We start from the raw sequence: 24,429 nt of genomic DNA on the forward strand, positions 1-24,429 counted from the left end.
TATCCAAGCCATGATATGATAACACCGGCGCCGAATATAGCCTTGCGGTGATGGAACCTCATGGTGGCGGTCTGTTCTCCACCAGTGGAGTGGCCATCTGCCGAGAACTGAGATATGCTTCCAATGGTGAATTGCACAATAGCTCGAACAGCCTGCTTGACATGTCTTGACTTATCTACCTCTATGCCAAGGCAACTTTGCTCGAGCTTTACTACCACAAAATCACACGATGGCAAATTCTCTTATCACTGGAAGCTCGTAAGGCTTAGGCCTCAAACTCGTTGAACTGTATTCTGGAACAACTCTCCACCCCATCTTCGCAACTTCCCGCAGTCCAACTCGGGCACAAGCTGTGAAAAAGGTCATCACAGAATCAGGAAACAGAGTGCAATATGTCCCACTCGATGTCACAGACCCAAGAAGCATCGTAACCGTCGCCCGGGCAGCGCCCCACCATCTCGGACCAAACCGCGGCCTAGACACAATTTCGAAACTCTCTTCATTCCAATGCTGACTATACATGGGCCTTGCTCTTGAATTGACTTCTTTTTCGCAGAAACGCCGTACTTTACACCCTCCAAGCCGCTCGCTAAAGGGGACGGTTACTCAATGACAAAAATATAATTATCCCAAACGAAAAGTAGGCAGATCCGATCAGATATATCTATACTATACAGAAAATGTGGAAGACCGAGCCTGTTCCTATCTCACCTAGGTCACCCTCTTCCTCAGCAATGTCTGCTCTTGGCACATAATACCATCCCCTTCATCGTATGATGAAGGCAGAAGGCGCCCTCCCACCCCTTACACGATCGCCAGCAAGGATAGCAAGGACTGTTTAAAGAAGCAACTCGCTACAAAACAGGCAAACTGCCTACAAGTAAATCTCCTCTCCCATGACATCCCTCACGAAGTCGTGAATGCCCAGACTAACCTCATCAGGCTTTTCCACTTGCAAAAAGTGGCCTGCATCAACCGCCTTGATCCGAATATCCGCAGCATAAAGTGCAGTGTTTGTGATCTGGGAATCAGGGATAGCAACAGGATCCTTGCTCGCTGTGAGAAGCAAAACGGGGTGATCAATGGCGGCCTTGGATTGCGGGATAGCTGGGGTAGTACGAGTTAGCCTTGTCCAGCTTGTTGGGCCTGGCGTCGATCCCAGCTTTGCTCACCTTCTTCGTCAGCCGCATTGTAGTCTCTCATGAGGGACTTGTACGACTTGACGGGCCCGTCGAATCCCCCGTTGGACATGGTGATGTTTTCAAACGTATCTTTCTCATCTGCAGTAATAAACGCCGTCCAGGGCGCCACTCGGTTCGCAAGGAGCCATTTCCTATATTCCCCTACTGGAGAGAGGTGTTCTTTCATGTAAGTAGCGTTAGAGGTGTAGGTGAGTGTAAAGGCAGAGTCGAACTAATGCAGCTGTGAGTGTTATCCCATCGAGTGAGAAGACTAAAAAGAAACACCTACATGCGCGTCCATAATAGGGGCAACGTCTTCTTGATTCATGAAGTACCAGTAGCCAAAGGGTGGATAGCCGAGGGTACCAAGACTAGCGTTATTGATGGCTTCCACGCCAGCTTGGTTGAAAGACATTGGGGGCGGCGCGTACCCAACACCGATAAACGCGCTCCCCTTCAGGCGTTCGCCCCAATAGGTTATCACACGTGATAGGACAACAGAGCCACTGCTGCAGTGTTAGATGAGATGTACCACCTAGGACTGTCCATAGAGCAAGGGACATACAAGTCATGGCCAATTGCGAACACCTCGTCAACGCCTTCACAGTCAAGAATAGCACCAAGGTCCAAGGCATGTCTCTTCAAGGTATATTCCTCGAGACCCGAGGGATTGTCTGTACCCCCAAAGCCGAGCAAGTCAGGCGCGATGACACCATATCCCCTGCTGACAAAGTAGTCTACCTGGTGGCGCCAGTCAAACGAAGTCGAGGGAAACCCATGAATAAACAGTAGGTAGGGCTTCAAGGAGCTGGAAGGCTCCGAGAAAATGTACCGGTAAGTTGGGCCGGACGGTACGGTCGCTACCTTGATGAGATTTGCGTAGCTGGTGCCGGCGAGATCACTCTATCACGAGGTCAGCTTGGGCTACAACGCAGTTCTGTTACCGGGCGCTCACAAGGTCGGGCGATGAGTGATAGGTGCAATTGCCTGTCTAACAGTGATCCTTAGTATTTTGTCCGCAGTATCCAGACATGAAGGAGGAATACCTTGACCAGTGCAGTGGGAGTGGCCGCAGACAGTCCGCACATGGCTGTCAGGGCACAGAGGGATAGAGTGAATCTCATCTTGAATCACCGTTGCAGGAAGGGGCCGAGCTTGAAATCAGGCTGTCTGACTGTCTGCAGAAGGGAGCAGGGTCTCATTTTATATACATATAACAGCATACTCATGGCTGGAACTATACTAGTAGTGACTCTGTTTCTTAGGAGGTGGATTTGCCAAAGCGATGCCAATCCAAGAGTTTGCAGCCTTTGCAGCCTTTGCAGCGTATCCACAGAACCCACAGAGCCCATAGGTGACAATTGGTGAGAACCCACTGAAGGAGCCCGCCAATTCCCCCAATGTCCAGCCGATGCTTCCGGGGACGGGGTTAGGATGCACTCCCCTTCTATCTCCGAGCAAGCGGGAAATCTTGGCAAACAAGTGAAGCAGTGCAAACAGTGGGTCCGGGTTCAAGACTTCAGGCATTCCGGACCACTGGACTACACATCTCGAGACTTGACCATGATTCAGAGTTACCAACATGCTGCGGAAGGAATGTGGGCCGTCTCATGACATGATATGACGATAAGTGTCGCTCCAGGAGGGCAGACCGGAGGGCGCCAACAAGATGTGCCAATTCAGCCTCGAGAGAGGTTGTACCATGCAGTGGCTGTAAAATCGGGATCGACATCATCATGCTCGATCATGATGCGCATCCAAATACAGCCGGACCTGGAGTCCATGGCGATCTCCTCGAAGCAGTGTCTTGCATTGGGGAGGAGTCACCTTGGTGAAGCACCAACTTCGATACTACTGTCGGTAGGGAATAGGCCAATTCGAACCTTGGAGGTACAACCCGCGCTTGCGGTTACTTACAGACGGATTCTTTGAGGTTGACGAGCGACACGTCCCTCGTGTATCTTTGATAACTCATTGAAGTGTGCTTTGAATTCGTCACTTTCAGAGAAAACCTCGGGATAATTCAGTTAGCCCACTATCCAGCATCAGAGTACTTCGAGCAATGCTGGCAATCATGGTCCTCTGAAGCGAATCAGTATATGGCTGAGTTGAACTGGCTTTGGTTAGATGCTGGCGCGGCCTTGTTTGCACACTGTGGACGGTAGTTGACCGGGGCTCCCCGCTGAACCCCCCGTGAATTACGTTATGTAAATTGGTATTAACGTAGTCGGTTAGCGGGAGGCTCATGTACGACCGCTCATAAGCGGCTCCCGCATAGCCATCGATCATGATAGGCGGGAACGGCGAATGAAAACACCTAACATGACCATATGTACCCGCATTGACCATCTAACTGTATCTCTCTTGCCACGTACTCAGGTGAAACAGAGGCGAGGAGGACATATTCATCATCCAATACTTTGTTTCCCTCTGATAGCAAGCGCTAAGCCGTTGAATTTCCCGCTTATGTGTGCAGAACAGCTGGAAAACCACCATGGCCCTGCAGAAGCTACTCGACGAGCCCAAGGGCAAGACAACTTACTATCCCAGACAGGCATTTCTGCTCCATGTCTTTTGGGAAGCTCCGAATCAGTCTGCTGCTGATAAAGTCCTGGACGCGCTCCAGCGCTGCTCAAAAGCTACATGCCGTGACACACCTTGCGTACCGACATATTATTTCCGCCGCTCCGCACTTGATGCCAGCTTGATCCATGAGAAACCCCTTACGGTTGGAGACCATCCTCAGCTGCGAGATGCGCTAAAAAGAATGAAAGTTGGTGTCCCGAAACCTGCCATCCAAGCCGACCTAGTGCGTCGGGGCCTCAATCCAGACCTACTCGATATGGACCCCGCAACTCCTTTGCCGCAAGCAATGCAACAAACGCCGGTCATTCTCGAATTCACCGAACTATACTTGGATGAGCGGTCCTTCTACGAGCATGCAGGGTCCAAGGAATATCTTGCGGCTTATGGCGAGGTGATCGCCCCTGGATTGCACAACAGGCAAACAACCGTCCGCCTCGGCTACCCGACTGCCGAAATTAGGGACAGAATACTTGCACCAATGCTCAAGGAGCAAGTGGAGCCCCTCCAAGACCGTTGCGTGCTTTGGCGACGACCTCCTGTCAAACCGCAGTCGCCCACCCTGCTCTCAATGGACGTCCCTGGAGCCGCTAAGCATGCTATGGAAATATTGCCAGACAGCCTTCACCAACTCAGCACAACACTTGTCGCGTTTCCCCACCCTCTTCGGGAGGGTCGGGTTCGAGTCTTGGCTATTCTGCCCCTTTTACCGGACAGAAGATTGTTTCAGGAGCTCGCTAATGTTACCCTCAACGGAATTGAAGTGCATTGCGATAAAAGCCATCTAGATATCGTACAAAATGATATGGCTCTGGTGGATTTCAGGTGTCTTCATGTCGTTCAGGAGGTCAAATGTGGATACCTTATTCATGACAAGGCCGAGACTGTGGACGAAATTAATGATCAAAGTGGCCTAAAATCTGGGACTTAATCACTGGTTTCAATTAAAAAGCTGTCCATCTTAATTCCCAACATGTGTTACTTTTCGGATGCCGTAGCAATCGGAACATATGGGGGGGGCAAGTTGGCTCTGGCACCTACAGAGTTGTCTCATATTTTGGTGGAAAAGGATGTGACAGCTGACCATACCAGGCTTGAACGGATTGGAGATTGAACCTTAGAGGGGAAGGTCCATTAAGCGTCATAAAGCCCTCAGGCAATTACCTGCCATACAAACTGGCATCGGGGTTGGCTCAGAGGGTAATAGGGTTTGTTCATCTTGTGAATCGAGGCTCGATCCAGTAGACAATAGAGCTTCGTATACGGAATGTATTCCGTATTGAACCGGATGGATTTCCAATCAATCTAGTATTCGTCTTGTGTATAAATCCTCAAGTTTTCAGATGTGGTTACGAGCAATCAATCGCTCTCTGAGTCACAACAGGTTATGAGCCCGGGGGCAATTTCTCGGCTGAAGTCTCTACTCGCTCAGAGCTTTTGAAATATATCCCCACCAAGGCCTCCACGGTTTGTCGCCATTCTTCATTTAGCTCATCTTCAATCTCGTCCCCCGACAGGGTCGCGGGCATTGAGCCACTTTAGGAAGCAGTAATTATGCCCTCTGGAAGCGGATCATGACCTCCTGCTTGACCGCAAGGCAAGTGTAGCCTGTCATGTCGGGCGGAATGACATGCCTGATTGTCAATCCAAGTAACTACCGCCGACCTATCACAGCTAATATAATCCTGCAACCTGGGGAGATTCGAAGGTAAGCGGCGCGTCAGGCTGCGGTGCAGATGCGGCTGGAATTTGAGGGGCAAGCCGACGACTGCTACCAAGATTGGTGTCGACGCGAAGCGGAGGCCTGTCATACCATTATCAAATACATCTCTCCTACAGTCAGTGCACAGGTAGCCGCCGTTGGGACATCTCGCGAGCTTTGGAACGATCTCGAAGAACGAGACGAACAGACGGAGCTGGCTACCTACTGTGAGTTATTCGTCCAGCTGCGAGAGACCACCGGCAACCGTTACAAAACTGCACGCCATTTTGTTGACCGAGTCCATCTACTGGTGAGTCCCCTGAATGCTAACACGCCAGGTTAGATCGGGGACAGAACCCATATCGCGATACTGCTGACCCAGATTGGGTCCGTTTATCGTTAACAACGAGCCGGGCACCCCAGCAGCTGTCGGAAATTGGCTGGCCAGTGCAGAACGGGTCGTGCGATGAAAGGATCCGGCCTCCTCCCTAGCGTCGTCGGCCGCCTCGATTTATATGCTCACGCCGGTCAAGAAATGCAAACATTGCAAGAGAAAAGGTCATGGTTGAATGTACCGACCGTTGAATTCAAGGTGATTGTATATTGTGTGAAAGCTGTACATCGTGAAGATAAAGCGAGGGCTATTCCAGTTGTAGAATGGTCTAAAATCTACTTTTGTAAGATATGTCAAGTCAGCGGTTGACATCCAACGGTGATATATGGATGGGCATAATGCGAACGAGAACATTCTTGGAGCTTAAACACGGTAGCCCTATCATGTCGGATGGTTTTGTTGTCCTCTGACAAGAGATATATAATTACATGTAACATTGGTATTCTGGCTAGTTCTGCGATGTACCAGTATAGGTATCATGGTTAAGTATATAAGATATTCAACAATTTGGATGTACAAGAAGAGAGAATGGTGGCCATAAAGTAACGCACGAGGTCCAAGAAGTGAGTTGCTATAACTTTATTGACCCCTGTGGTATAATCGGCTATAGAAGCCCGTTATGCTTTGATATATTGTCAGATGTTCGCAAAGCATATCTACGCTGCAGCGAAGGTGATATTTCTTCAATTAAATACCGTGGCTACAATGGTGAAATGCTACAATATACTGGATCTCAGGAGGCACTGGAAGGTACCTAATCTGGGGCTTAGGCGATACGAGGCATTTTTAGCAAAAGACCAACATTACCCGCGAGTTACCACTCACGGGCCCTAGAATCTACTAAGCAGCGCGTTGGATAGTCCTAAGTCACACTGTGCCTTATGTGCACATTACAGCACAAACAACACTGAAAAACCCAGAATAGTCCGAATGATAATATACATTGAGAGGAGATTATAACGTATGATGTATCCAAGAGAGAAGACTCATCATCGCTTGATCCGAAGCTATTCAGAGTGTCAACTTTCGTCAGTTCCGCGTCTACCGGCTGACCAGGGAATTTGGAAGCTTCAAAAATGATACCCAGACTTTACACCCTCCATGAAAGATCCAAGTATTCCCTAACAGTCATAGGCTTGATATCCGGAAATGCCTCGTTCAGTGAAAACGAAGGTTTAACGTCCAGCTCTCCTGCCGCCATCCACACCCCAATCTCCCTGAATAATGCACTCGCCGCTTCCCTACCAAGTGCGCTGTAGAAATCAGAGTAGCAAGGAAGGTCTGTGAGCCGCCCTGCATCCAAGTCCTCCTTCGAATCATAAGTGACTTGAAATTTGGAACCTATCATTGTATAATCAGCATGCTGTTTGAATTCAGAACAGACAGGCTTAACTATACATACCTCTCGCCGCCTCAGCGAGTTGGACAAACTCGCGCAAAGTGATGCGATCACCGATAATGTAACTCTCCTTTGGCCAGCTGGAAAGGTCTAGTGCCCGAACCACATACCGGGCGATGTCGATGAGGCGGGTGAAAGCAACAGGCTCATTCCCTGACCCAGGAATTGCCGCCTGCTTGTTCGCTATGTCGATAAACATAGGGAAGCGGTGGGCATGTGATTGGAGGAGGGGTGTTCCATAATAATCCACGAACCAGCCGCTGATAATAGACGTATATATCAACGATGTCTTGCGAAGTTCCTCAATGACCTCGAATTTGGCCTTGGCAAGAATTGAGGTCTCCGCATACCTAGGTGGTCAAATGATATGTTAGCCCTTTAGCTGTTTTCTGTGCTGCACGGCGAACCGCAGACTAACGAGAATCAGACTGACCTGGCGGGATAGTTGAAACAAGCGAAAGTACTTGGAATAAATCGCGTCGTCTTCGAGGACTTTTCTGCGGCGCGGACAAGATTGCGCTCCGGCAAAGAATTTCCCAGCGCATTGATCGTGGCAATCACTGTGCCGATATTATTCAACTCCAGGACATCCACGAGGCTATCGATATCGCTGTAGTCCACAGCTATCAGACGGAAAGGTAGTGTCTTCTCGAGTTCAGCGCCACTCTGTGTTTCATTAGCTACTGAGGCCCAACAATACAAATGGGGGTAAGGGCGGTTGCTACTTTTCGACTCAGAATTACCACATCGTGTCCTCCATGGACGGCCAATGCTTCGACAATGGTTAGGCCCAAACCATCAGTGCCTCCAGCAACAGCGATTGTAGCCATGATGATCTTCGCGATAAACTATCAATGAGGTTTTAATAAGTAAAAGTGTTGAGTTGTTGTTGTTGTTGTTGTTATTGGCAATGGCAATGGCCAGTCGTTCCTTTATAGATCACTGAGTCTTGATGAATCATACATTTCTTCCTTGCAAGCATAATTTCTTAGTAGTATTGTATTTCTAATCAGATACTGGAGGGCCCAGTGCCAAGAAGAACCTTTCCCTGAACTGCAACGGAGGTTATCAAACGTGAGCCATGGAGTGGTTCGTTCTCTCGGCCCGCTCTCTCGGCCTCGGTGTTATCCTAGGCATACATGTCTACGTACTTGATATCTTATTAAAGCTATTGAACCTCAAAATAGCGATGGCGGGTACTCAACGCCGGTTAACAGAGTTGGGTGATTGGTTGTATATGCAAAATAGATACCGCGGCGGTCCTTTCAGGAAGTAAGTTGTCTTTTCTTGATCCCCTTGGCCATTGCGGGTTCGGGGAACATGTCATGGGTGGCAAATACTCATCCTTCGCAATTAAACAAAGCCTGCCACGTTTCCCACCGAAAAATGATATGTAAAGTGTATCTGTTGAACGGCTAACTGCCCCTATTGAAAATTGCAACAGGTAGGTAGATGACGTCGGACTGGAGTAGAGCATCACGCACGCATGCTTCAACAATGTATCTGGCCTGAGCGTGGCCTCTCTAACCAGAGAGACTATACAACTCTGGATTAATTGTCACTGTCCGCTCAATTGCCAGAGGTTACCAGGCCGGGTAACTCTAATCTTTCTCGTATTCGCGCAGATGCTGGTTACAATATCTAGAGTAATCGTGTTTCAGTGGTCTCTTTACTCATGTATGTACTTAGACTTTGGCAGAACCCATCATGAGTTCAAGGTTTGAACCTAAACCCTAACCCAACTGGGGGTTATGGAGATGTCTACAGGCGTTATCTCTGTAAAAGGGACACCATGCAAAACCCGATCTTGGCCGTCTGTATCTTTGGTTCCTTTCGGTCCCGTTTATGACTGCCTTCTCCACTTTTAGAAGAAAAAGCTTCCTCCGAGCATACCATCCCACTACCCTGCAGTTGCTGTTAGAGACAGTAAGGTTTTTTTGCTGGACCAGTCTGCTAAATAATAGGCTGCATGTTATTTATTCTAAGTTCCATTATAGCACCGGATACAACGCTGAACACAGTGTTCTTAATAGGGTATTACCTATTGAGGTGCGAGAAACTGGGCTATTCTGAGAAAAGTCAACTACTACGGAGATAGAGATTTCGTGAGCGGAATGTCGCGGTGGCGATGTCCCATTTCGAGTAGGCATGTCACTACCACAACCAGCACATGATATGAAGACTGGTGGAACTATGTCAAGTTATTCCTGTAAAAAGAAAACGCCGTTGTCGAATGCTTAAAATAGATACTGGTAGGGATCCACAGTCGGCGGTAGGGCTGGCTCGGATAGTGGAGCCACCCAGGTGAAGAACTTTTCACGGCACACCACAACCCATCGACAACAGGTCCAAAACACAAAAATATTGACCGACGCAGGGATCGAACCTGCAATCTCTTGATTCGTAGTCAAGCGCCTTGCCATTGGGCCAGCCGGCCTTGATTGTTGAAGAAGCAAGACCTTAACAGGCTTACGTACGGAGGGATACGTTGGGAAATGTGGTCATGAAAATTCTTGGTATGTTACATTGGGTATATAGAGAAAAGAAACAACACATAAAAAAAAAGGAAAGTAAAGAGTGTAAAGAGATCGTATCATGTATGGTCAACAATGATCATCGCACATCGCCAGTAAGCGCTCCTTTTCACTGGAAGCGCTTTCCACCACCACTACCCGGGGGATGCTAGTCTGCTCCTGCTCCTGCACCTTCTGCTGCTTCCTGCAACCCCGAACGCAGTAGAACACCGAGATGATGATTTTGCCCATCACAAATCCAACCATGCACGCAACCACGCCGGCCATTACCCCTAGAAGGGCGGGCATGGCCACCGGACGCATCAGTCTCCCGAAGTTCTTCTCCCGGCCGGCCCAGTAGCCGGGCCTGTGGTGATGGGGGTGATGTTCTGGAGCGATCGTGCGGTGCTTGTCGACTGGAGGTTGCATGTGGCCATGTTGGGGTCTCGCGGTCGCAGGCTTCGATCCTGGACCGTGCATGCAGTCCTTGACGGCGTCCTTCATGGTCTGAATGCTAGCGGTCAACTGGGCCATCCATGATGGCGGTCCGTCGTGATGGTGGTGGCCGTGGACGGGGTTGGTTTCCAGTTGAGTGATTTGGAGATTTCCCTCCGAGTCTTGAGTCAGTGTGATCGTGACGAGGTGATCGGAGGCGGGCCGCCCTTGTAGGTCAAACAGTCTGAGTTTCAACAGGAAGACGCCCCCAAGGGTCTCATCCGGGCGTGACGGCATGGGTCGGACATCCAGTTCATAGGCCAAGTCGACAGTCTCGCGGCCCGAATGAAAATGCCGGACTGCATGGAATCGCATTGGGAAAGTGGGCGGGAAGATCGGGTCATGGTTGGCGAGGAGGGTGCCATTTTCCGTGGAGAAGTCCAGGGTCTGTCTGAGTTAGCGACGGCGTCCTCATCCTACTTCTAGGTTCATGAGTCCAAACGCACCAGATGGGAATGAAGATCGATATCTTTCGAACATTCGGGATCGGAGAATGAACAAGGAGCGGTCGGCACATTGGTTGGACGGGCGTTGGAGATGATTCGGCTTCGAAACTCGGGATCCAGCCCAGACAGTTCGACCTTATGTTCGGGCAAAGACAAAGCAGCACAGCTGCTCAGACAGAGCGCGCCTGTGAGAGACAGGAAACGCAGCAACATGGTGGAAGGCGTTGTGGTGGATGTCGGAAGGAGTGTAGTAGTGGTGAAGGTTCAAGGTTGATGGGAACGAAGGTGGCAGGTAAGGGTTAGGATGAAAGCGTGACCGGGTGCAGTTATTGACTTCTGTAACTGGGCAAGAGTTGGTGCAGAAGTGGCAACCGTCGAGGGAAAGGAAGAAAAGCGGGAGTCAGCGGGGATTATATAAAGGCAAGAGGGGTCGATAAGGCTTATATGCATTTATTAATTAATACATTAAGTTTAGAACCTTGACTCACTTTAGGCATCTGGGGAACATCCGATTGCCAACACTGGGCGATCGCCAACTGACACCTTCAGGCAAAGAATAGACCCTACGAGACAAACTAGTTATGATTAGGGACTGGCGTACAATATGATTGGACAGGGGAAACTCGTGGGTCCAAGATTTCCTGAGCATGATCGATCAAGTTCAGATATTATGGAAGGCTGAGTACCGGACTAAAAAAAGACCAAAAAATTCTTCGAAGTAGCGCCTTAGCCCGTCTCACCATGAGCCTGCCGAGGTGCTGATCATCTTTTTTAGTCGATTTGATGTAATTTGCGTTGTGATTCCCTCTCGGGGAGCCTCATCTAGGAAACAAATCTACGCTGCGATACGGGAGAGTTTGGCGATCATCCTTTGAGCGGAAGACGTGTCATGCAAAGGCGGTTGCCCGTAAATGCAAGAGAACCTTAGAATCCAAGATGATAGGGGGGATGTGGTTATCTGTCGCAGGATCAGCAATTGGCTGCGCCTCTTGTTGGCTCAGGGTCCAAAACGATGCCCCACGACAAGCTTCTTTTCAGGGGCTTGGAGAGGCAATGATAGCCGGTCGCGTAAACTGATCAATGTTGGTCTCGGATTGCGCCACCCATCTGCTGTACTGTATTCTTTTTTCATGTCACTGCAAGTCCGACGCGTCCCGTGCGCATATCCCCGACAATATTGGCAGGACGCATATGCGGTGCTCTTCGTTGAATTATCGGCCTTTCGGAAGGTCGAGCAGGATGGGTGACAGACCATGACAATTGCAATGCAACAGCTAAATTTGGTCCTGACGCCAAAGTGGAGCGATTTTTTGAGGCAGTGCATCGACACCATTGGCCACGAGGCAGTTTGAGGGATTAACTGCTCCAATAACAGTGAGGACAAAAGCTTAGCAACCAAGTTTAATTAGTGACCCGTATTGGTCCCTTCTTTGTCTTACTGCCAGCGGTGATTGGAACTTCTTCGGAGTATCCTAACCGTGGTTCTCGACACTGAAGAACCGTCCCGGACACGAGCCTCACCAAGCCCTACTTTTAGTATTATGTCTGCCTACAGTGTCACATTTTCCCGATTCCTAGACATACGCCGTAGCATTCTTGAGTTTTGATTTTTACTTTATTTCCCGCCGTTTCCCGGTTTGCTTTCTTTTGCAACTACGATCCACCCCGAACCACTGTTTTTCCCGTTCGGAGGCTCCGAACCATCATAGACTTCTGAGACATCTTCTGGAACATAAAGTGTGCGCTCCACTTGACGGTTTGCTGGTTTTTCCACGGAATCCCACATGGGTTGACTCCAGTTTGCTGTATAGGAAAGCTCCTCGTGGCCTGTTGTCACCGAAGCCAAGCTCAGGGACAGTCATTGACTGACTGGGTTTCACCCGGCATGAATGGCTCGAGCGCCACATTGAATCTGGGCCTGAAATAAGAATTTTCATTTACAAATACGGTGATATCCGCCCATATCCGCTGCAACATTGGAAACTCCCCGTGTGACCAACTAGGGTTTTGCTGTGCTAAACGACCCAGTTGGACGTTGGAACGTCAGGCTTATTTGTTGTTTCCTACCGTGCGGGTCGTACGGTCAATTTCTATGGAATATCTGCCATACCCCTATGTTGGTGGCCAACAACCAACGCCAGAGCTTCTCCACTCATGCAGCCTCCGGCTGTTGCAGACAAACAAATGTTGATCAATCTCCCGGTCTCTCTAGGTTGAGGCACAGAAAACTCTCATAGGCGTAGCGGAGAGACACTAGACGTACTTTCACTCACTCCGCTATATGGCTCCGAATGCACGTGCTCTATGAATGCCACTCATCTCCTCGGATCTTGGTTGGTCTGCTACCTATACTGATTGTGGAAGCAACGTCGCGAGAGTGGGTCTCAAAGTAGCTACTTTTTGTATTGACCCTCATATAGGGAGTAGGGCTGCGTATCCTGCGGGCTCTGAATAAGGCAATAAAAGGTGGATCGTGGCATATTGTTCTTGATGCTTGTATGGCCAACGGCCCACTGAATGTAACGTAACACTGTTGCCTGAGATAATCGACCGGCCCTATTCCAGGCAGCCGGCAAATGTTCTCCACTATAGTGGAATCTTGAGTTTCTTATCTCAAGCCTTAATTTTTTCTTTTTGCTGCTGCCTTGTTGCTTTAGGGCTAGAGATGCCTTAGGGTATGCTCGAATCGCGATCGATTCATTACACCCAGAGATATGGAACAAGGCAACCGCAGCAGTTGGCCATTACTCATACTTCTGACATCGGGAAATGACTATCTTATGTGCGTGGGCTTACGCGACGAATATAGCGTACTATTCGCTGGGACTGAGTCTTAGTTCAACAGCTCTTCATTTCTGTTCTGCTCTTTCAGCGGCCTGAGCAGCCAAGGGCAGATGGGCAGTGGTCCCTGCATTCGGGTTCACAACGTAACAGACCTTTTACGACATTCTCCGATGTATGCTTTGGCCTCTTCTTCGATTGGCTTTGCACTATCTACACGAGTTCCCTTCATTGCATCACGCCATCATCACATCATTTATCATCCACCTCGCGCACCTTAAACTCAAACATCCCATTCGACGGCACTGCATGCTCGTCTTGCAGCTTCATCGCCGTCTCGACTCCGGCAGCAGGCACGCGATACTCAAACCTCTTCCCGGGCCCGGGCAATTGTCCGCCGGGAAGGGCATACGGGTACGGGAGGTATTCCGGCATCAGACCCAGCTGCACGAGAACTGTCGCCTGATCCCACGCGATATGTTCGTGATATAAACGGTCCCCACGAATGTTCACCACGGAGGTAAATGGGATACGGAGCGCTTTGCCCGTCGGTGGGATACCGGGGAGTCTAATCGCGTTAGCTATAATTGATCGGGATAGCTTCATCGACCAGAGCGGCACGGTGGGAAAGGTAGGTGCTAAGGTACGGTCTTTCTACTCACAACCAGTCGATCTCTTTGTTGTGTGTCAGGCTGAAGATGAATTCGTCGACGATGCGGTCCGTGCCGACCGTCCGGCTGATGAGTTCCAGTGCGGTGTCCGTTGGGTTGTTGAAAATGAAATTCTCCAGGTAGAATTTGCTCAATCGTGCTCGTCCGATTCCGCCCGTCATCTTGTTGCGTCAGTCTGAGGGCACAACCGTGTGCATGGAGAAGGCGATATACTCACAGTCGGGATATGGTTGACGTACGGCTCCCGCACCATCGTCGCCATGGTCTTTTCCACGGATCGATCTCCGAATTCGTACCACGTGTGCTCGTCCCAGATCTTCTCGAGATCGAAGTACGGCCCGTCCAGCTGTTTCTTCAGGAACGTCAGGGATCGCGTGTGTGCGACTCCGGCAGACGTGATTTTGAAGTCGGCATGGCCCGGGACGATGAACCCGGCGGAAGAAACATCCACATAGGAGTAAACCGTGTGAGTGTCCTGCTTTGTAGGACTCGCGGGTTGGAGGCTCCCAGGAATATGTGAGAGGGTAGGAATCGGTTCCTCAACCAGGTCCCAGGAGCTGAAGAGCACTGCAGCCACGAGCGTTTTGTCCCAAGCTGTGATGACATTGCCCAGGACCTTTCCGAACCCAGGCGCATAATCGGCGGGAGAACCGTAGACTAGATGCGATCAGCGTGCATTCCTCGTAAAGTAATAGACTACCTAATACCCAATGTGGCAACCCTATCGCTTTTCTCACACTCCTCTGATGACTCCAACGCTTCAACGCCTCTCTTCACCAGCGCTAAAACACCGCTCTCGTCCGCGCTCGCCTCATGATCCAATGTGATCTGCACCACCGCATAGCTCTCCTCTGCCCACTTCTGCACGGGCTCTGGGTCAAGACTGGTATTCTTTGCTTGACACCCTGCATAGCTATACGGGCGGATGATGATTAGACCGGGTCCACGCCCGCATCGTGAAAGCGGGGGCTGGAGGACAATGTTTTGGCCCAGAGACACCTGAGTCGCGGAGGGGAGAGGTGGCGCTGCCATTTGGATGAGCTGGTTCCGTTGTCCTTTTACAATGAATTGTTCGGAGTGCTACTTCTTCATGTACGTACGGAGAAGAAGTGAGGTGTCTCGGTTAGTTGCTGACTGTTGATTATAAACCGAGGTCGACCCCACTTGTTTATCGCGGGGAATCAATCCTCTTCTTCAGAGTTGATGTTCGTATATCGCTCATTGGAATGCGTTTCGCGGAAGACTCCACAAAAATTACAAATCCCTGGAGCCTTATTTGAGGATGCTCTTTCTATGATAAATAGCAACTATACCCAGTAGTATATGGACCAGATACCATATGTCTTCCTTCCCTCAATGCAAAGCCAGTTGACTAGCTCATTTCAAGACATCCAGAGGACGCACCGCCGTGAAGGTCAGGAAAGGAGGACACCTCAAAAAGGCATCCCAGTCCACCTCCTCCAGGAGAGCATCGGTATAAGATGTCCACCGAAAATCAGACAGGCCCGCCAACAGACAAGATTTCCGATACAGCACACTCGGCAGATAATAATTAGTAAAAGAGAAAGGCGTCGACGTATACAACGTAGCCCGAACCTCCAACCCCCCATCTTCTATCTCACCCACTACCTTCACTTCCTGTCCAAAACGAGGCCCCTGCGGAAACCCCGAAGGATCCTCCAGCAGATCAAGGTTCGGACTGATCCCGATTATCGTACCGCCGGGCTGCAGGCTGTTGTAGATATTGCGCCACATGCCAATAAGCTCCTGCTCGTTCCGGGCGTAGTTCAGTAACCATGGCGCGAGGACGATGTCGAATTGTCCGAAGTTGAATGGCTGGCTGCAATCGGCGATGTGGAATTCGACTCGGGTGTCCCCGTTTGCACAGGCGCGTGCTGCTTCGACCATCGCTGGCGATATGTCTACTCCGGTGGCATGGCGAGCACCCCATTCGATGGCCTTTCGGCAGTAGAAGCCCGGACCACAGGCGAGCTCGAGGATGGTGAGCCCCTTGACGTCTCCGATGAGGGATTGCATAGCTGCTAGTTGGAGTTTGCCCGTGGCAATCTCGGCAACGTCGTTGTAGAAACCGCCGATGGCGTCGTACTTTTGAACTGGCATTGTAACCAACACTTTCTGACGAGGGTCAGTGACTAGTCAATGCTGGTTTATGATGGAACACAAGCAGACTCGAGCTACATGTAAATACTATTGATTTGAGATAGAATGCTTGGCAAGCGGGCACTTTCCCTGGCAATAGCCTGACTGTATTGCTCTGTCGGCGCTCTCCGAATTGACAGCCGTCGCTTTTGCAGCTGGTACGTAATACTGCATACAAATTCTGGAGGGGATTTTATCTCGATTTATCATCCACATTCTGGAAACAAATCCTTATTCTCAGTGCGCGTTTCTTGTCTCCTTGCTGTGTATGGCTCTGGGAATGACCAGCAGTTTGAAATACACTTTGCGACGGAGCGAGTTAGGGTTAGATGCGATGTTGCAAGGCCTTCCTTATGGACTTTACAGTTCAGCCTTGTGTCGGCCTTATAGCCTCTAACGGAAAGGCACTGGAAGAAATGACTGATATGATTACGTATCAATGGGGCAAGATTGATCCAGGCCGATAGCAACAGTCACTATTGGTATCTATCGGGAAACCCCCGCAGATCATCAGCTTTCCCCGCCTGGTCTGGGCTCTGGGATCTCGATTTCAGAACCGAGGCATAGCTTCGCGTGTGCTGAATGAATCAAGGATAACCAGGTGGTGGTATGGTTGTTTCCAATTGAGTCATTTCCCATATTTTGGTGGACGGCCGTGTCTAACTACCATGAGAAATGTCCATCTATCGAAGGGCAGATTTGATGGTCCTGGTCTCCGTCGTTGCCTTAATTAAGTGGAATGACTGAAGGATCAGTTTTGACAGAATGACAAACATAGCAAACCTGGTCTGGTGCCATGCCAGACCAATGAAGAGCAGAACTGCCATGTTTGGTGAATGAGCAAACAGGACCACTACTCTCGATGCCCCTGTTCCAAACATTGCAAAACTCGGTTTGTAATCTAAACCACAAACTGCGAGCGAATGAGACACTCTGACAAACATCGACACACAATCTCAAATGTGAATTAAGGCCAACGGCTCCTGCAGTTGTCATACCATAATATTAGGAATGTTAGAGCTAGAATGACTCACATTAGAGAGCCATGGTAGCACATATAAAGGTAGCTGCCGTGATTCTTCAATCAGGGAGTTGCATCCATCATAATCATCATTTTCTTTTGGTATTGCTTCGTCATTCAAGTAGCAGAGAACCATGGCAGCGATAGCAGGTGCAACCTTTGGAGAGAAATTCGCGGATTTCAACGTGATCCAAGCCACATACAAACAGGTACACGGGCATGATATTCGAGCCGATGTCCTGGTCCCAAAGTCCCTATCCGCTAAAGGCCCAAGACCGGTAATTGCTCGGTTTCATGGCGGTGGACTGGTAAGTGATCCCATCTGGTTCCCTCTTTTGCGCTCCTGCTGACGACTAATGACAGAGCTGTGCCGATTCCCTTTATGCAGACTGGTTCCCAAGGTGGCTGCTAGAACTCTCAGTAACACACAACGCCATAATTGTTTCAGCAAACTACCGTCTCCTTCCCGAAGCCACGGGCCTCGAAATTCTAGAGGATGTAGATGACTTCTGGTCATGGCTACATTCAGAGAAACCGAAGGACCTATTGGCGGCCCAGGATTCGCCGATTGAGCTAGATCTGAACCGGGTTCTGGCCGCAGGAGATTCGGCAGGCGGACTGCTCAGTATCTACTTGACACTGTCCTACCCCGACCAGCTTCGTGCAGGGACAGCCGCATATCCCCAGCTCAGTTGGGATGACCCACCTCTCTACCCTCCACAGAGGAGTTCGCTTTCACCTTATGTCCTGGAGTCAGTGATAGACGAGTATATAGCAAACATCAAACCGGGAGATGTTGAATCTTCCGATCGTGAACTTCGACGTGCTACTCTCAGCTCGGCGCTCTCGCAGCACAGAAGAAGCCGCGGGTTTTACCTCCGGGACTCCGAGACATCACCACGTCGGAATCGACTCTCCCAGCTTGCAAGATTGGATCTGCCTGACACGAGGCTGCCTCGTGGTGGCTTAGTGATCCTTCACGGCACCGAGGATGACGATGTCCTTTCGGAAGTGAGTGAGCGGTTTGTGGATAAGGCAAGAGAGATGTTGAAGGGACGGCAAGGCATCGATAAGCTAGTTCTTTCTTTGCAACCTGGTGGGCATGGATTTGATGCGAACGTGCCTTTGACAGAAGACTGGCTGAGTAGCGCCCTCAAGGATGCGCTAGACGCGTGGTTGGAGTAATAACTAGCTATTTCGCTACATTATCATTAAATATATCTAATAATATACTGATTCTCTAAACAACACCCGCAATCATAACCTTGAAAACAGCCTGTCTTCCTGCCTTAACCAACTCGAACGCCTGTTCCGCCTCCTCGAATTTGAACCGGTTCGTCACCAGCCTCTTAACATCAATAATACCTTTGCCAATCAAGTCAATCGCAGCGGGATAACAACCCGTTAAATACCGAATAGACCCCTTGACAACCAAGCCCCTCGTGCACACAGCCGTAATCGGGAAATTAACCACCTCCTTCCCCATACCGGCCTGGACAATCGTGCCTCCATGGCGAGCAGCGAAAACACCCATCTGCACACAAGGCTCCGCACCCGAGCACTCGAGCACCACATCGGCTCCCTCACCCAGTCCACACTCCTCCTTCAGCTTCTGGGCCATCTTCTCCGCGTGCGCAATAGGGTCCGCACCCGGCTCGGGCTTCTCAGGCATAAACACATGGTCAACACCGTAGGACGTGGCAACCTCCAACCGGGACTGGACGACATCAACCCCGATCACTGTCTTCGCGCCATGCGCCTTTGCAACCGCCTGGCAGAGCACGCCGATCGGGCCGCAGCCGAACACAAGCACTGTCTGGTGAGCGCGGAGATCTGCCGTCTTGGCGATCGCAACGGCGACGCTGACGGGCTCGACCATGGCGGCCTCTTCCATGCCCATGTGGTCCGGCACTTTGTAGCAGAAGTCGGCCGCGTTGACGTAGTATTTCGCCAGCGTGCCATCCCATGGCGGCGTGGCGGCGAAGATCATTCCCCCGCAGAGATGGTAAGACCCGGAGCGACATTGGTTGCAGCGACGGCAGGGCACTCCGGGTTCCATTGCGACTCGGTCGCCTGGCTTGAGGTGCGAGACCCTGGAGCCCACTTCCACCACTTCGCCCGAGGACTCGTGGCCCAAGACCATGGGGCCGGTTAGGACGTAGTCGCCTATCCGGCCTCTTTGCCAGCTTTAGCTCGACTGTTAGTATATGTCGTTTGGATATTCATGTGGGGGGGTGGTGTAGAAGAGGCAATAGGGGCGTACTAGTGGACATCGCTGCCGCAGATACCAGTCTGCTTAACGTGCACGATAACATCGTGGGGGTCCTTGAGGACAGGCTTCGGACGGTCTTCGATGACGACGTCCTTGACTTTGCGGAGGACAAACGAAGGGTTCTATGTCTGTTAATCGCAGACATGGCACAGTAAGTATTAGTCGGTGACTTACCTCCATAATGTACTAGCGAGTTATTCAACGAGATGAAGTTGATCCTGAAGAATAAGAATATGAACAGGAGTGTTCATCTTCCGCTCGCTTTATATCCATATTTCCTACATCATCACCCCTCGTGATCTTTGTTCTTTATCGCAGACCGTATGCGCGATTTGATATCGTCGATAGACCCACCCGGGGCCAATATTCCGAAAGAGGAAATTCTAGCGCTTTCTTACCCTGTGTAGAATATTAAGCGTATCCGGAGGGTAAGATGCGTGGAGCAGCCACTATTACTTATCCCTCATAGAGAGACACATAAGTATGTACCCATGATTTATATACAGTCGATCCTGTCTGTTCTTTTCTAGCTACACCCCACACCGCAGGCACTTTCGTCTTCAACCCTCCCACACAACCACCCCCCCAACAAGACAAACCACCACCCACCCAAAATGACATCCATCCCGCAAGCCACCACGCTCCCCGACCTCCTCAGCCTCAAAGGCAAAGTGATCGTGATAACCGGCGCCGGCAATGCGCGCGGCATCGGCTTCGAAGCTGCACACGGCTGCGCCGAGATGGGCGCCTCGGTGGCCATCACCTACCACACACGCAAAGACGAGGCCATCGCCAACGCAGCCAGCCTCACCTCCTCATACGGCGTCAAGGCGCAAGCCTACCGCTGCGACATCTGCGACTACGCCTCCGCCCAGGCCCTGGTGCAATCCATCTTGCAAGACTTCGGCCAGATCGACGGGTTCATCGCCAACTCGGGCAAGGCGGCCGACGCAGGCGTCCTAGACGGCTCCGTCGACGACTGGAACGATATCATCCACACCGATTTGACGGGCACGTTCCACTGCGCCAAGGCCGTGGGTGAGCATTTCAAGGCCCGCGGCACTGGCTCTTTTGTCATTACGAGTTCTATGAGTGGGCATATTGCCAATTTCCCCCAGGAGCAGACAAGTTATAATGTTGCGAAGGCCGGGTGTATTCATCTGGCCAAGTCGTTGGCGAATGAGTGGAGGGGCTTCGCGCGTGTCAATTCTGTTAGCCCCGGCTATATTGATACGGGGCTGTCGGATTTTATTCCGAAGAATACCAAGGATCTTTGGAAGAGTATGATTCCCTTGGGGAGAGAGGGCGTGGCCAAGGAGTTGAAGGGCTTGTATGTGTATTTGGTTAGTGATGCTAGTACGTATACTACCGGGGCCGATATCGTGGTTGATGGGGGCTATACTGCGCGCTAAGCATTGCGTTGGTTGGTTGGGAAGCGGGTAATGGAATCACTATATGAATGCTATGTTTAAGAAAGTATATGTCTTCCTTCCTCTGTATTTGTTTGGAAATAGGGGACAGCGTACTTGGGCGCTGGTCATGAGTTAGGGCTCCAAACGTTTCCATAGTATCGGCCTGCCACTTCATAGTGTAACAGTGCCCTAGCGTGAACCATGTGCTCGGCAGGTACTAGCCACGATCAACACACCTGGCGCTTTTCCCCTGGAATTATGATTAATGTGTGAATGTAACCTACCCTAAAAAGCGAGTGAGGTTGTTCTCCACATTGGACACCCCGCGTTTTACCGAATACGGAAATTCATGCGGGTGTGGATACGGCATTACGAATCCCCGGACTAGATTCAGCGAGCATACAATTCCATTCTTCCGACCCATGTGTTCTGGTTCTAGATCTTGCTTGATCTAAGCATTATGGGTGGTAATTCTCCCGATGAGTGCATTACAACTGCATTAGGAAATTTTGGATGGAATTACATATGAAGGAGAGGGGACAGTTTAGAAATTTGTATATTCATGGCGTATATAGAACGCTGTATATATGTGAACTTCATGGCACATTCGCTGCCTAATTGCTTAGCGTACTATCTGTCATATGTGTTTTCCAATCGTGGTAACTACATAAAGGAACCCGTCTCGTCAGGATCAACTCTGGGGTCACAGTCGTTATTAACAACACTGAAACCTGCGGGCGTTCCTTCTCTGTCTCGTTTTGAGACTTTATAAGCCTATGCCTGGCCAGAACACATTTGATGTCCACTTCTAAGAGCACGGCAGGATTGGTTCTCGGCAAGTGACCACCTCGCACATGCTAGGTCACGTATCGCTGGTTAGATTGTGGCCAAGGGCCATCCAGGTCTTGGAGAGCGAAATTGTGGGCATGGAAAGCTGATGGAACACCGATTCCAACTGGAGAACGATTCCAACTGGAGAATGCGGAGAGGCGTGTGAGGCAGTCACTGACCCAAAGGGCGGTGCGATGAAGGTCCTATTCGGCCCAAATAGGAGTCTCTACAAGGGCATATATGCCGTATGTTATCTTTTCCTAGACACCTGGCTTGGTCACGGAACTATATCCTTTTCTGCAGGTTTATAGGGAATTCCCCACTCCTCAGAGAGATCCTTCTGGCGATAATCCGTAAACACCCCAAGGTCATCGTCAATTTGTTGGAGCATGTCAAGTAGCTCCTGGCGCTCGCCCGTATCCGCTAGACATCGGCCGGCCACATACAGAGGTTGCAAAAGATACTTCCTCACGGTGGAATTGGGAGCCCCGCGCGCGATGGCAATAATTTCCATCGCATGGCGACGAAGATCCTGCTGCAAGGTATGATACGCAGCGAGAAGATCTGGGTTGTTGCGCGAATGTCGAAGAAACGCCTCTACTGGACGATGGATGAGTAGCAACATCCGGGCCATATGGTAGAATGCCATGGAAATCGCACAGGCATCCTTAGGAAACCAAGACTCATGGTTGGAGAGCTCCGAAGGAGTGGCCTGTTGCGCATTATCCGATCCGGCGAAAGGGGGCCAAGAGACGCCGGAAGAGAAGGATAACGGGAGAATAGCCTGCCATCGGTCGAACTGTTCGTTGATTGCATTCCATTCAACTGAGTTGCCTAGATCAGAGTTGACTAGCTGGCACATAAGCCGAATCAATGCTTTGAAAAGGATCGATTCCGCATGCGCTTCGTCGATGTAGCCGGGCATTAAATGCCCACTGTCATCTAGAGGCAGGCCCATCCTACGCCAGATAAAGATTTTGCGAAAGTCTAGTCGAGTGCTCCGTTTGTTGACATCTTATTAATTTGGGGGGTTAGTATACAGCCCGGTCAAGCCCATGTCAATGAGTAAACTTACAGGCATCTAGCATGTCATTCAGTGCGAAGAACCAAAACACCGCATTCATGGCTTTCATTGGTTGCGGCACATGTACAGCTGTCGGTAGATTCATTGTATCACTAAGGTATGGCCGAAGTAGTTTGTAGATGCCATGCAAATGGCCCGCCCATGCCCTCATCGTAGCACTCAAATCCTCGTATTGACACAGCATACACGCCGCGAGAACCTGCAGCGTAGTTGCCGTGCTGTCATGGTCACCAAAAACACTGAGGTCATTACTTTGCGGGGTCAAGCCAGTCTGGTATACACCAGAAGGAGACAGCTGAGAAGTACAGCGCTCTTCGTGAGAAAGGTGTTGGGCCAATATCTGGATGGCTTTGTCATAATACTTGGCCCCGTACCATAAGAAGTCCAGACTCGACTCTGAAAATGCTTGCAGCATGAATCTGTGGTTTCGTGTCTGCCGTACTGCGCATTCTGGACTTTTCATATGACCCAATTGTTTGGCTGCAAGGGCAACAGCAGAATACCGTACCAGTGGACATACCGATGACAAAAGAACCACCTGCTCACTGAAGTACGGATAGTCGCAGCACACATCCATCCATCGGCCTGGTTCCTCTGAAAAATAGCGCAGGAAGAAAGCGATCTCATAGCGATCCTGGTCGATACTTTCAGGCGTGGCATCCAGAAGAGCGCACGAATCATTAGTCGACGGCCCACTTCCTACATCCTCCTGCTGATGTTGGATGTGAGCGTTGACAAGGGCCAGCGGATTAGGTTCTGCCGGGGAAGCGAGGGCAACGGGATAGGACAAATCAACCAATGTATCTTCAGCGCCATATAACACCTGAGCATGTCTGCTCTCCAAGATTCTTACTGTAGAATGAACACTAGAATCACGGTCTCCCTGCTGAGGTGGAGATCCCGGCGTGGCCGCCCTCGCTTGGGATCTTTCAACCGAAGGAGCTTCCGTACCTAAGCCAACTGCATTTTGGTCAGTCCAAAGTCTATTTCAAGTCATCCATCATTGATCGTCGTACTCTGATGCGGCGTTTGTCCGTCAACCACCGGGACATCGCGATCAGGGGTCTCTGCTCTCTGAGGGGCTTCTGGAGAACGAGGTTTGCAATAAGCAGGGAGACTTGTCCGTTGTGACGAGGACGACGCCAGAAAGGAATAAGTGTGGGGTCGAAATAGACTGTCGATGATACGACAAACTCGGCCACTTCGGCGACACTGCCCACATTCTGGCTTTCGTTCGTCGCACTTAATTTTGCGCCTCCGACATTCCGGACTGATAGAAGTCAGCTATGGGAAGCTAATGCATGCAATGTCGGCATATACCAACCCTTCCGAGACCGCTGGTGTTCTCGGACTGGAGTAGTGTTGCCATTTTGCGATGAGGCGCGTGCACGGCCCAGCTGGCGCTGGCCTGTTCTATGCGGGGAAGACATGGGGAACGTCCATTGGCCAGGGAGAGGAAATCGTAGGTTATGCAAGGGGGGTGA

General features: G+C 50.5%; 9 protein-coding genes across 9 annotated transcripts; 3 read left to right on the top strand and 6 right to left on the bottom strand.

Annotated features, from left to right (window-relative positions):
- Window positions 1–874: 874 nt before the first annotated feature.
- ABOM_007555 (alpha/beta fold hydrolase) lies at window positions 875–2,269 on the bottom strand (the record flags this gene model as incomplete). Its single annotated transcript, XM_022534684.1, has 5 exons — window positions 875–1,107; window positions 1,173–1,413; window positions 1,471–1,687; window positions 1,747–2,084; window positions 2,228–2,269. The coding sequence occupies 5 exons, from the start codon at window positions 2,267–2,269 to the stop codon at window positions 875–877; spliced, it is 1,071 nt and encodes a 356-aa protein (XP_022387561.1).
- Window positions 2,270–3,675: 1,406 nt separating this feature from the next.
- Window positions 3,676–4,695, top strand: ABOM_007556 (uncharacterized protein; the record flags this gene model as incomplete). The annotated part of the gene is made up of 1 exon (XM_022534685.1): window positions 3,676–4,695. The coding sequence occupies one exon, from the start codon at window positions 3,676–3,678 to the stop codon at window positions 4,693–4,695; it is 1,020 nt and encodes a 339-aa protein (XP_022387562.1).
- Window positions 4,696–6,950: 2,255 nt separating this feature from the next.
- ABOM_007557 (uncharacterized protein) lies at window positions 6,951–8,089 on the bottom strand (the record flags this gene model as incomplete). Its single annotated transcript, XM_022534686.1, has 4 exons — window positions 6,951–7,201; window positions 7,263–7,609; window positions 7,693–7,925; window positions 8,003–8,089. 4 exons carry the CDS (start codon window positions 8,087–8,089, stop codon window positions 6,951–6,953), a joined length of 918 nt encoding a protein of 305 aa, XP_022387563.1.
- A 1,773-nt stretch (window positions 8,090–9,862) lies between these two features.
- Window positions 9,863–10,926, bottom strand: ABOM_007558 (uncharacterized protein; the record flags this gene model as incomplete). Its single annotated transcript, XM_022534687.1, has 2 exons — window positions 9,863–10,654; window positions 10,714–10,926. 2 exons carry the CDS (start codon window positions 10,924–10,926, stop codon window positions 9,863–9,865), a joined length of 1,005 nt encoding a protein of 334 aa, XP_022387564.1.
- Window positions 10,927–13,746: 2,820 nt separating this feature from the next.
- ABOM_007559 (uncharacterized protein) lies at window positions 13,747–16,286 on the bottom strand (the record flags this gene model as incomplete). The annotated part of the gene is made up of 5 exons (XM_022534688.1): window positions 13,747–14,062; window positions 14,157–14,326; window positions 14,383–14,822; window positions 14,903–15,220; window positions 15,788–16,286. 5 exons carry the CDS (start codon window positions 16,284–16,286, stop codon window positions 13,747–13,749), a joined length of 1,743 nt encoding a protein of 580 aa, XP_022387565.1.
- Window positions 16,287–17,480: 1,194 nt separating this feature from the next.
- ABOM_007560 (alpha/beta hydrolase) lies at window positions 17,481–18,531 on the top strand (the record flags this gene model as incomplete). The annotated part of the gene is made up of 2 exons (XM_022534689.1): window positions 17,481–17,654; window positions 17,710–18,531. The coding sequence occupies 2 exons, from the start codon at window positions 17,481–17,483 to the stop codon at window positions 18,529–18,531; spliced, it is 996 nt and encodes a 331-aa protein (XP_022387531.1).
- A 55-nt stretch (window positions 18,532–18,586) lies between these two features.
- Window positions 18,587–19,798, bottom strand: ABOM_007561 (NAD(P)-dependent alcohol dehydrogenase; the record flags this gene model as incomplete). Its single annotated transcript, XM_022534690.1, has 3 exons — window positions 18,587–19,532; window positions 19,610–19,740; window positions 19,793–19,798. The coding sequence occupies 3 exons, from the start codon at window positions 19,796–19,798 to the stop codon at window positions 18,587–18,589; spliced, it is 1,083 nt and encodes a 360-aa protein (XP_022387530.1).
- A 434-nt stretch (window positions 19,799–20,232) lies between these two features.
- ABOM_007562 (SDR family oxidoreductase) lies at window positions 20,233–21,030 on the top strand (the record flags this gene model as incomplete). Its single annotated transcript, XM_022534691.1, has 1 exon — window positions 20,233–21,030. The coding sequence occupies one exon, from the start codon at window positions 20,233–20,235 to the stop codon at window positions 21,028–21,030; it is 798 nt and encodes a 265-aa protein (XP_022387533.1).
- Window positions 21,031–22,138: 1,108 nt separating this feature from the next.
- ABOM_007563 (uncharacterized protein) lies at window positions 22,139–24,375 on the bottom strand (the record flags this gene model as incomplete). Its single annotated transcript, XM_022534692.1, has 5 exons — window positions 22,139–22,875; window positions 22,937–23,768; window positions 23,822–23,896; window positions 23,962–24,215; window positions 24,270–24,375. The coding sequence occupies 5 exons, from the start codon at window positions 24,373–24,375 to the stop codon at window positions 22,139–22,141; spliced, it is 2,004 nt and encodes a 667-aa protein (XP_022387532.1).
- Between the last annotated feature and the right edge of the window lie 54 nt (window positions 24,376–24,429).

Source organism: Aspergillus bombycis (genome assembly GCF_001792695.1).
Source record: "Aspergillus bombycis strain NRRL26010 chromosome Unknown contig00064, whole genome shotgun sequence".
In the NCBI taxonomy this organism is placed as follows: Eukaryota; Fungi; Ascomycota; class Eurotiomycetes; order Eurotiales; family Aspergillaceae; genus Aspergillus; species Aspergillus bombycis.